The sequence below is a fragment of the Hydra vulgaris genome, chromosome 12 (genome assembly GCF_038396675.1).
Source record: "Hydra vulgaris chromosome 12, alternate assembly HydraT2T_AEP".
In the NCBI taxonomy this organism is placed as follows: domain Eukaryota; kingdom Metazoa; phylum Cnidaria; class Hydrozoa; order Anthoathecata; family Hydridae; genus Hydra; species Hydra vulgaris.
The window spans coordinates 3,370,001-3,382,500 of NC_088931.1; the positions used below are offsets into that span (position 1 = coordinate 3,370,001).

A 12,500-nucleotide genomic window follows, 5' to 3' on the forward strand; every position below is an offset into this window, starting at 1 on the left:
CATGTTGCTTTTTTTTTTCTCTATCTTTCCCTTTTTGTTCTTCATACTTGTCTAGGTTTTCAGCTTTCACCTTCTCCCGAGCCTTCCTCATACTTAATTTTTTCAATTCTCTAGTTTTTTCCTCATCTTTGTAAACTGTAAGTAAAGAAAAAATTATAACTATCTGGATAGAAACATTTATATCTGGATAGAAACATTTATATTATTATCTTTACTAGTTAATTGGCTAAATGAGTTAAGTTTTAAAATGTTAAAAATGCTATAAATAGGCATTCAAAAGTTCGCATACAGTTAAAATTGTCATTTGTTGTCACGTCCGCTCCATATGTGTCATGTCTGTTGCTTCCTGTACTCCACCAACATGACATCCACAGATGTGACAGATTGATGGAGTAAACCTAAAATGAGTGCTATGTTTTGAGGCTAGGACTCTATCCCCCTTGGAGTAAATTTGCCTGGGTAATTGCGAGTAAATAAAAGTTTTGTTGCTTGATAAACCAGCAGTAGAATGGGAAGATTGAAATCCATATTGATGATTATTAGTAATTAGATTCAAAATGAGAGATTAAGTTTTTGTCAATTAAAGACTCAAAAACCTTGCTTATGATTGTAAGAAGACCAATGGGGCATTAGAAAGACGAGTCAGATCTTTCTCCAGAATTTTGGAAAATAGGTATAACAAATGCCTTATTTCAGCAGGCTAAAAAACAAGACTCTGATAAGCACTTCTTAAATAGTTTTAAAAGTATAGACAACAGCTCGGGAGATTACTATTGCCAGACTTTAACAGGTATGTTGTCCGGACATCAAGCTGTGAAAGAGTCTAAGCAGGAAATAACACAGAGGCTGGAGTAATATAAAGATCAAGCAATGGATTAAATTGTTTGTTAGTTATATCAGGTAGAATGCGGCTAGTAGAATCAAGAGATGATATTGATGAGAAGTTCATAGCAAACAATTCATCTGTCAAAATCTGAACCACACAAGAGAGGTCAAATAAGAAATTTGCCCTTGTTATAAATACTGTTTAGGATTCTCCAGAAATCACTGGAGCCTAATATTTGTGATAAATTTTGAGGTTTAATGACCTGAGAACAGCAAGCTTTAATGTTAGACAAAACCTTTTTACAATGGTTTCTGGCAATAGTAAACAGATCTCTGTTTTCTAGAGAATTGTTTTTCTGATAGATATGGAAGTAATGGTTTTGATTGGAAATTGCAGCAGCACTATGTGAGGAAAACTATGAAGAAGAGTGAGGCTTGTCTTGGAATCTTCAAGAGGGAATAAATTCTTCCATGCCAGCTTCAATCCAAGAAGTTATGTAAGAAGCACATTAGTCAGCAGAAAGATGAAAGATTTCTACCCAAGGGCCATCATAAAGAAAATTATGAAAAGAGTCCCAGTCAGCTGTAAGGCAGTTGTAAGAGGTACAATGATAGGGGGATTCAGATGATGAAAAAGAATGAGATAATACTTTTAGAGAGATCAATGCCTAGAGAAATGAATTTTAGAGAGATCAAACTGTGATCAGAAGCACCTAAGAGTGAATGTTGAGAATCTGAGCACTGACTAGGATTAGAAACAAGACATAAATCGAGTAGATAAGTTAAATGATTCAAATTATCTGGAAAGCAAATTGGAAAGTTGACTATTTGTGTTAGAGATTGAGAAAGGCAAAAGTTTTTGGTTTTATTGCCTGCGAAACCACTGCTACTAGAGCTAAGCCATTCAGTGTGATGAGCATTTAAGTCACCACCAACAATAATTTTGGCTGAAAGACGAAGAGAAAGGGCTTAGTCAATTTGATCAGAAATTGCTATAAACGGGTGAATTCTCATGTGTGTCTATCGGAGTCTTTACGAATTAAAGGAAGATAACCATTAACATTAGGATCATAAGATAAGACATCTGACCTCAAATTCTGTTGAGTCTAATCTCTTTCAATGTGATTAGACTCAACAGAAGAAAAGTTACTTAGAAGACCACAGTTATTAATGAATGATAGATTTGTAGAACTTGGTGATGACAATGATTTTTTGTGTTTAATTGCTTGTGGTACTTAAATGTTTTTTAATTTTGTAAAAGAACTTGACTCAAATTACAGATAGTACTCAATTTAATTGTCCAAGCAATTGCCTTATAACTATTAATAAATTCTAAGCTGTAATAAAACGTGTCCTCGACAATGCACATGAAAAATTACAGACATGGACAATCCAAAATATTTTTACAAGTTTGGCGCTGTATTCTTACCCATAAAAGCCAGCTGTCAGGCAATCCTATCCATAAAGGATGTCAATCAGTATTTAAATGATAATTCAAAGTAGAAGAAAGTGAAAAAGAAATATATATTTATAAGAATACACTTAAAACAGTAGTGGCAAATGATATATTAGAATTAAAAATAAATCAAATAAATTATTCATAATTATAATTAATTAATTCACACTGATTCAAATAATACAATGATCTATAATTCTAAATATATCTATGGAAAATGGAGCTTAGTTTGCTTTGTCATAAAACCTTGTATAATTTTGTGTTGATTTCATCTTCATCTTTAAAAAATGTTACAGTTTTATTTTTTGTGCTGTCTAATCATGATGCAGCGCTGAAGTACTGAAGTAGAGTAGAAGAAGACACATTCATTCTCAGGGGAGGGGGAGGGGGTGATTAGGAAATACTTTGACAAATTCCCAATTTCCTCAAAACGTTGTATCAATATTATTCTTGCTTAACACTCTGATATATGTATATATATATATATATACATATATCAACTTTTAAAGGCGTATTAATTTATAGTTTAAACTTAATTTAATTTTAAATGTTTGATTTAATACTTTAAAGCTAGTAATTTTTAGCCACGTTTAGTAGCGCTTAGGTTAAATGGTTGTGACATATATGATGCGCGACTGTTAAACTGTTATTATATAGGGTTTATATCCTACTAACGGATTATTTTTATTTTTGCTCTATAGATATTAAAAAATATCTAAGTTTCAAACTTCTAAATATTTAAATTTCAAATAAAATAAGCTTGAATTAAATAACTTTGAAACTTTTACTAATTTTTGTAGTAAAACACTTTTAAAGAAAACAAAAGCATATATTAATTTTATGGTTTTATTTTTTGTGGTTTGATTTTAATTTTTTTCATCATTCCTTAAGGTTGTCATTTTTTTAGTGTTCGAGATTTGAATTTTTTTTTGGTTTTATATCCCTTTCCCCTTTATAGTTTGTCTATTTTTAACTTTACTTTAAGTCAGCTTTTTTTTACCTAGCACATTTAAAATGTGCTAAGTAAATAAAAGCAGAACAAAATATTATGTGTTGTCATATAAGGCATGCGACCGCCTTCTCTGAGAAGGCTTGATATATATATATATATTTTCAAACATCTTCGCTTCCAACAAAGCTGCAGGCAGCCACTAATTAAAGTTAGAAGTTACTGAAAAAAGATAAAGATTGTAGAGCAAGATAACGATTGCCAAACAACTTCAAGGATTGCAAATTGTGTGAATCAGGAAAGCAAGATGAAGGAAGCGAATTCCAAAGAGCTGATGTTCGAGGAAATAAACTAGAAATAAACAAGCGTTTTTAGAGCACTCAAGAGCAGTCACAGAAAAAGGATGACACTTAATTGAATGGCAAGTAACATGGAAATGAATTTTAGTAGATGGTACAGGAAACGCTAGCTCTTTAAAGCAGTGCCCATAATAATATTTGTAGAAAAGAAAAAGAGAAGCAACATTACGATGATGTGACAATGGTTAGAGGTTGGCTGCAAGAGCAGGTCCAACTATGTTTAAAATGCATTTTTGCACCTTGTCTAAAATAGAAAGGGCATCATTAGAAGAACCGCCCCAGATATAGCAACAGTATTCCATACAAGGCCGGATTTAAGATTTATAGAGATAGAGAAAAGAATCCGAAGTAAAAAAGTGACGAGCTCAATAAAGAGATGCAACCTTAGCAGATGGTAATTTTGCAATGGATTTGATTTATGGTTTTTAAGAAAGATTGGAACTAAGAGTTAATCCTAGAAGATGAAGAGTAGATGACTCATCGAGTACATCACTGTTCATAAATATAGGAAGATTAAAATTATTGTCATAACGATTGGCTGAAAAAAATTGAGTTTTATCTGTATTGAAGTTCACCAGCCACTGTAAGCCCCATGCTGTAGCAGAAGTAAGATCCTTTTCTAGCTCAAATGCCACCTCCAAGCAATCAGAGGGTGTTGGTTTCTTATCACGACAAGAATAAATGGTAGTATTATCAGCAAACAATGCCACCTTAGATGTGAGAATATCTGGATGATCGTTAATGTAAATTAAAAAGAGTATTGGGCCAAGATAGAACCTTGAGTGACCCCTGAAGCTACAGAATGAGAAGAAGAGTGCTGTCCGTTGAGGGCAACTTGCTTACTACGATTAGAAAGAAAAGATTCAATAATCTCAAAGAAGTTGCCGGATACACCAAAAGAAGAAAGCTTATGGAGAAGACTAGCATGCCAAACTTTATCAAAAGCTTTTGAAATGTCAAGAGCGATGGCCTTAACCTCTTCACCTTTATCTAATGCACAATAGAACCTATCAGTTATTACTGTTAGCAAATTAGCTGTAGAACAAGAATATCGAAATCCATATTGATGGTCAGAAAGTAAGTTATTCGATTCAAAATGAGAAATTAAGTGTTTGTTAATTAAAGATTCAAAAACCTTGCTCATGATAGGAAGAAGACTAATGGGACGGTAGTTAGATGAATCAGATCGCTCCCCAGAATTTTTCAAGATGGGGATAATAGATGCCGCTTTCCAGCAGGCTGGAAAACAAGACTCTGATAAGCACTTGTTGAATAGTTTTGAGAGTATAGACGACAGCTCCGCAGAACACTTCTGCAAGACAATGACAGGTATGTTGTCCGGGCCACCAGCTGTAGAAGAGTCTAAGCAGGAAATCACTTTAGGTACAGAAGCTGGAGTGATACGAATGTTAAGCACTGGATTAACCTGTTTGTTGGCAATATCAGGTAGAAAGCAACTAGTGGAATCAAGAGATGATATTGATGAAAAGTTTTTAGCAAACAATTCAGCTTTGTCTTTAGGTGAGGTGACAAAGTCTGAACCATACAAGAGAGGTGTAATTATAGATTTGCCCTTATTATTAATTTTGTTAAAGATTCTCCAGAAGTCCGGAGAGCCTAATTTTTGAGATGAGATAAAAGATTTCATGACCTGATAATAGCGGGTTTTGGCATTAGACAAAACCTTTTTACAATTGTTTCTAGCAGTAATAAACAGATGTCTGTTTTCTGGAGAATTGTTTTGCTGATAAATATGGAAGTAACGGTTTCGATTGGCAATCGCAGCAGCACAGTGTGAAGAAAACCAGTGAGGAGAATGGGGTTTGATCAGGATTTGTCAAGAGGCAACGAAAGATTACATGCCAGCCTCAATCCCTGAAGGTATGTAAGAACCACATCTATTGACAGGAAGAAAAAAGATTTCTACCCAAGGGCCATCACGAAGAAATTCACGGAAAGAATCTCAGTCAGCTTTATTGTAGTTGTAAGAGGTTTTAATAATACAGGCCTTCATTTGATGATATTAGTTTTAGAGAGATCAAACTGTGATCAGAATCACCTAAGGGTGAATGTGGAGAAACTGAGCACTGACTAGGATCAGAAACAGGACATAAGTCGATTAGAGAAGGTAAATGATTCAGGTTGTCTGGAATGCAAGTTGGAAAGCTGACTATTTGAGTTCGGGATTGAGAAAGGCAAAAATTGTGGGTTTTAATGCCTGCAGAATCACTGACACTAGAGTCAAGCTATTCAGAGTGATGAGCATTAAAGTCAGCAACAACAGCTATATTAGCTGATGGATGAAGAGAGAGGGCTTGGTCAATATAATCAAATTTAACATCAAAAAGAGTGCAGTCTGGAGATGAAGGAGAGCGATATAGAACAAAGAGAAAGGCAATAGGTTGATGTAGTGCTAAGCGAAAACACATGAAAGAATAGTGTGTGGATTCAAACCTAGTTTGATGATCAATGGGTGAATTCTTACAAATGTATTGGAGTCTTTACGAATTAAAGGATGATAACCATCAACACTAAGATCACAAGATGAGACAGCTGAACTCAAATTAGTCTCACAAAGAGCAAGTAGGTCTGGTGAACTTTGTAAGAGATAAGAATCAACAGAAGAAAAGATACTTCAAAGACCATGAATTTTAGTGAATAATAGGTGATGATGATGTGATGCTTTTTTGTGTTTTATAGTTTTTCTAGCCTTTACTCAACGAAGAGCCCCAAGGCAGGGGGTGTTTTAAGTTGGAGTTGGCATCTCCTAGCCTTTGCCTAAAAAGGTGTATCCTATAAGCAGCAGGACATGAAGCAGATTTTACTGGGTTACATGTTGCCAGTAGCAGGAAAACCTGATCTGACTTTAATTGTTTTGAAAGTTTTATTGATATTTAGAGAAAGATGGTTATATTATATTTATATATGATATTTAGATATATATATATATATATATATATATATTATATATATATATATATATATATATATATATATATATATATATATATATATATATTTATATTTTTATATATATATATATATATATATATATATATAATATATATATATATATATATATATATATATATATGTATATATCTATATATATTATATATATATATATATATATCTATGTATATTTATAATTTATATATATATATAATAGTTATATATATATATTATATAGATGTTTATTTATATATATATATATATATATATATATATATATATATATATATATATATATATATATATATATTAGGGATATGACTTTTTTGCAACCTACTAGGCCTGTATCGTAATTCAATGAACTTTTATGTAAAAAGAACGAATAGATGTTTCATTTTGACATATTTTGAAAAAAGGTCACCCCAAAACCAAAAAATCGAATTTTCAATAGGTACACTTTTGTACAGTAAATGAATATTAAAGGCTGAAGATGTTGTAAGAGTCATACTCCTGTTGTTATTTTATTTATTTATGCAACATGTACTGTGATATAACAAAAAACATTATGTGATATATAATTATACAAGTATTACAAAATTAACAGTATCAAAGCGTCTAGTACAACAATATACATAACTGTCTGTGTCTATAGGCCTACTGTGTTTAGTACATGGGTCACATGATGCTCACGTCTCATAAAGAGTCTAGCGCTTATTACTTAGAATGAATCGAAGTTGCAGTTTGTCTTTCTTTCTGCAGGAAGCATACAGGTCTTGCATCACCTTGATTGCACGTTCAGCTATCTGATTACTTCGTGGTATGTCGATGACGGATTGCTCTTTCTTCCAGTGATTTTTGAATGACTGCAATGCCTTTTTGTAAGGCTTCAATACATCAGATAAATTCTTGAAGTCATTGTCATTGTACTTTTGACTACTAAACCAATGTTCTGCCCACTCATATGAAATGAACCTGCAAACCTTCTCCAAATTCTTTCTCGCTTCAGGCATAAGAATGAACGCCAGAATGGCGAGAATGGCTCTTGAGTTCCATCTGGCATTGCTCATATTAGGAATGTTCTGAAAGTGAATCAGAGGGAAGTTTCTTTGTTCTTCATAGAACCTAAACACTCTTGTTAAATGGTACAAAAACTTCATATCGTCTCTCCACCCTGATTTATCAAGAATTTCTACAGTTCCATTCACAAACTTATCCTTCAGTTCATCATACTTATTCAACAGTTCAGACACAAATGGGTATTCAATGTTTGGAGATTTGGTATCACCCCCAAGTTCTTCGTCCATCACCAGACGGAGAATCCTGTCTAGTACGTGATGCTGACAACCGATAAATTGTGGTATTGTGACACCCTTTAATTTAAACATACGTTGCAACTTCACAACAACTCCATTTCTCTTCCCAGTATTGACGTTTGTTGTATCAGTAATGATCATCTTAATTGAATTCCACAAATTGTATTCATCAATAAGTTTGGCAATTTTTTCAGCAACAGTTTCAGCTTTGCCATCTTTTAAACGCAGTGCATCAAGTTTCACGTCAGTTCTTTCATTCTGAAGTACAACTACCTGATATTCCTTATCATCTATTCGTTTGCCGTCAAAGTGTAAGGACCACTGTTCCATTTTAAGTTGTTGTATCATTTCTTTTTTTAATTTACCTGCCTCTTTGAATATGGACTTGTAAATTGCTGATTGACTTGGAGTTGGAATATCAATACCTTGTTGTGATAATACATTGCATATTTTAGCAGCTTTCTTTGTGGAAACTCCACTTGATGTAACCATACTTACAGCAAATTTACTTTTGTAGTGCTTTCTAGTTTTTTTCTGAGTGTCCTCATCATCGTCTTTATCACCGTCGTCGTCTTCATCATCTTCACTCTTACTTTTGCAGTTTTCAGATTCAGTACCACTGTCTGTGGTAGACAGGACTTGTGATGTGGAAGGTATTGCTGTTCCAGACTGGACTTTCCTTCTCTTGGAAGGGTGAATGGTTTCTTTACTTGCCACTTGTCCTGTTGAGTACCCCACCTGTCCTTTACTTTCTTTTTGTAGGTGGTATAGACGTTTATCTTCCGAGGATAACCACTGGCCATTCACTTTCGTGATGTCAAATAATGCATTGAGAACATCATATTTTCCACGCTTGACACATTCATCATAGACCTTCAGCACCTTCATAAGCTTTGCTCTTATCACTTGATCAGACACACGTGGAAAATTCAGTTTATTGTCCCACAATTTTGTAATTTCCTTAGAAATTTGGTCTATTCGTTCTTTTCTTCCTTTAACATATGCTCCGAGAAACTGGTATCTTCCTACGATCTGCAATTGAAGTGGTATTCTGGATTTTTCATCGAGTGAATGTTCTTCTACAGCCACGCTTCCTCTTCTTCTGTGTGACTCTTGAAATCTCACCAAATTTTTAGTCCAAGTCTTCTTGTTCTTTGTTACTGTGGTATGACTTTTCTTGTGAGACATCATATAATATTGTTACGACTTTACGGATAGCTGAGCGTAAATATCCGTTTCATAAAGTCGTTTAATTAATAAAATACTTTAACTGTATAGTAATCCAATTATAGTTCGATAATCCAGTCAATGTTGATAACAGTTCGATAATCCAGTCCGTATCCTAACGATAATGCTACAACTACTTATACTTCGTACACTTACAGCGTCTTTAGTTCGCTACAGTAGTTCCTTATTAGCTCAGTTACACGCAGAGTACTTCATAGAACTATTCACATTATCAACACTGAGCTCTGACAGCAGCTCGCTTATATAATTATTTAGAGCTTCCAGAATGTTCTACTAAGTTCTATAATCTTCTACAGTCTGTTACAGTCGTCTATATCACCGTGGTAACACAATGACGTCATCACATAACAATTCCAAGTATTTGCCGGCACACGGCCGTTTCGTTGCCATGGTAACGTGTGGCGTTATATTTATAAATTCATAACAAAATAATGAAAAAAATAGAATTAAGCTGAGAATTAAGCTTAAGATTAAAACATCGGTCAAAAATGAATGTATAAAAATGGTAAATCAAATTTTTATTTTGGGGGTGACCTTTTTTTGTTGCAGAAAGCTATTTGGGCCTTTTTTCATGATTTTAGGTAAAAGTTCATCGATTTATGATACAGGAAACATTTTATTTGAAAAAAAATTAAAAAGTCATATCCCTAATATATATATATATATATATATATATATATATAATATATATATATATATATATATATATATATATATATATATATATATATATATATATATATATATAATATATATATATTATATATATGTATATTTATATATATATGTGCATTTAAAATAGTTTTTATATTTAATATTACAGAAAACTTTGTTGGCAATACATCAAAACTCTTAACAAAGGCTAATTTCATTGCTGAAGTACCAAGTCTTGATAAAGAGTTTTTAGTTTCTTTTGACATTAATCCTAATGTATTTGTTACTGGTTATCATAGTGTTATTCTTTTTACAACTGGATTTAATGATGATCAAGTTCCTGGGATTTGGTTTAAAGAAGATGGAAAAGGAGGACTTTGCGTTGCTGTATCAATTAGTATTAATTCTAACAGCATTTTTTGCACAAATCCTATCAAACAAAATGTGTGGTCAAACATTGAGATTAGTCAAATTTTGAGAGATTCAGTGTATGTTTTCATAATCAAAATAAATGGAATAATTGTTTCTGAAAAAAACATAAATGCTCGAGTTTTTAAAAATGTTAAAGTTTATGCATCTAATCCCTGGAATGAAGCACAGAATGGTTCAATAAAAGACTTTTACTTGATTAATGGAAATTCAAGTAAGTTTTTGTATTGTTAACATTTAATGTTGAAATAATTTTTTTATTATTAATACAATTTCAAATAAATTTATGTGGTGCTCATTTATTTTTAAAGTTAAAAACTTTTATGTAATTTTTTGAAATTTTACCAAAGTGTTAGTGTGTTTTTTTTAGTCTTTTTTAAAATGTTATTATGCTATTATACTATGTTTTTTTTTATGTGTTTATAACTCAACAATAATTAAATAAATGATTTTTTATAACTTTTAGAAGTTAATTAAAAAAGTTAGCCCAATGTTATGTACAAATGTAATATAATTGTAACTAAAAGTATATCTTGTGAAAATATTATTGGTAATTAAAATGAGATAAACTCTTTTTATAAACTACTTGGTTTTATTATCATTACTATTATTATTATTATTATCATTATTATTATTATCATTTTTATTTTTATTAATAATATGAATAATAGTAATAATCATAGTAATAAAATTTATTATTGTTATTATATATATATATATATATATATATATATATATATATATATATATATATTTATATAGACATATATATATTTGCAGGTAAAAGATTGCCACCTGTTGTTGTTCTTCCTTCAGGTAAAGTAATCATTACAAAAAATAAACTAAAGCATTTATTTTATTTTAAATTAAAATAAACTAAAGCAATAATGCTAAATTATTTTTTAACAAAACAAATATTTTTTGATATCTGATAGGTATTGTGAATCTACCTGATGAGAATGTTTCTAAAGGTATTATAACTAAAAAGATATAATTATTTACAGCTATATAATTATTTACTTAAATTGGATGTGTATTTATAGTTATACAAAGTCTATTGGGTACTAAATAAATGTCAATTACTAAAAATGTTGTCAAATTTGTTGATCATGTTTTATTATGCTTTGATTTTACATATTGCAAAAAGTTTAAAAATCAATGTTAATTTTTTTTAAGTTTTTAAATAGGAATATTGTTTTCATAAGTTTAGTATAGATATTTAAAAATATTTAAAGTAGTAATAATATTAAATTTTATAAATAAATATAAATAACATTGTAATATATATATATATATATATATATATATATATATATATATATATATATATATATATATATATATATATAAATTTTATATATTAAAATATAAATAGTTATAAAATATATTTATTTAAACCAAATTATATTTTATTTTTTATAATAACTTATAAAAATTTAATAATTCCTATATTTAAACCCCAGCTAACACACCAGCGTTGGGCCAACGTTGGCCCAATGCTTCTTGTAACGTTGGCCCAACGTTGGCATCCAGCGTTGGGCCGATTCCTTGATGGCCGCCGGGCATACATTGGCCCGATTAGATTGGCCCAATGCAGTTTAGCCAGCATTTATCCGACGATATATTTTATTAGGTTCAGTGAATTATAAACTCTACTTGTAACTAGCACGCAGTTAGTTAGGTCATTGTTAACATAAAATTTCTTAAATTTGTTTATTTTTAATATATTAAAAAGATTGCAATTGCAATCGACGTATGATTAAAGCTATTTAAATTGTTTTAATCAAATGCAAGCTGAAATGTGTTTGTTATTTCATTCAAGCTAAATTTATTTTCAAGGTGAAAAACAAAACATATTCAATAAAATGAAATGTGTATCAGATAATATTAAAACTGTTATACAATAATCTAGACATTATCTTCGCCATTTGCATCACTGCCTTTGTCCCAAAGTTCCGAGTGGTATGCATAATCAATCCTCGCACCATCTGACTTTTTTCGGTCGTACAATTTACGAACCCACGACTTCATTTGATCGTTTACTTCCGCTTTTGAAACATCTTTTGCACCTTGTCGTAAAAAAAATACATTTAAATATTATTAAATAACTTTGTGTTAAAACATTTCAAAAACTTTAGAAGCCCTAAAAAATAGATTAACTGCAGTTTAAAAGAAATTTGTTGGGCAATCATTAAAAAGACAACAAATGAAACCAAATACATTCTATTTACATTTAAACCAAATTTTATCTATTTTTCGTAAAGCCAACTTGGGTTTCCTAAAAGTTAAAACCTTAAATAGGGTTACATTCAGTT

General features: G+C 31.0%; 1 protein-coding gene across 1 annotated transcript in view; it reads left to right on the forward strand.

The window, feature by feature from the left end:
- The window catches only part of LOC136087780 (uncharacterized), a 143,454-nt gene that overhangs the window by 32,248 nt on the left and 98,706 nt on the right, over positions 1 to 12,500 (forward strand). The window contains exons 4-6 of the mRNA XM_065811257.1: positions 9,926 to 10,399; positions 10,966 to 11,001; positions 11,121 to 11,156. Of these exons, the coding sequence (XP_065667329.1) occupies positions 9,926 to 10,399; positions 10,966 to 11,001; positions 11,121 to 11,156 (546 nt within the window). The remainder of the gene's footprint in view (positions 1 to 9,925; positions 10,400 to 10,965; positions 11,002 to 11,120; positions 11,157 to 12,500) is intronic.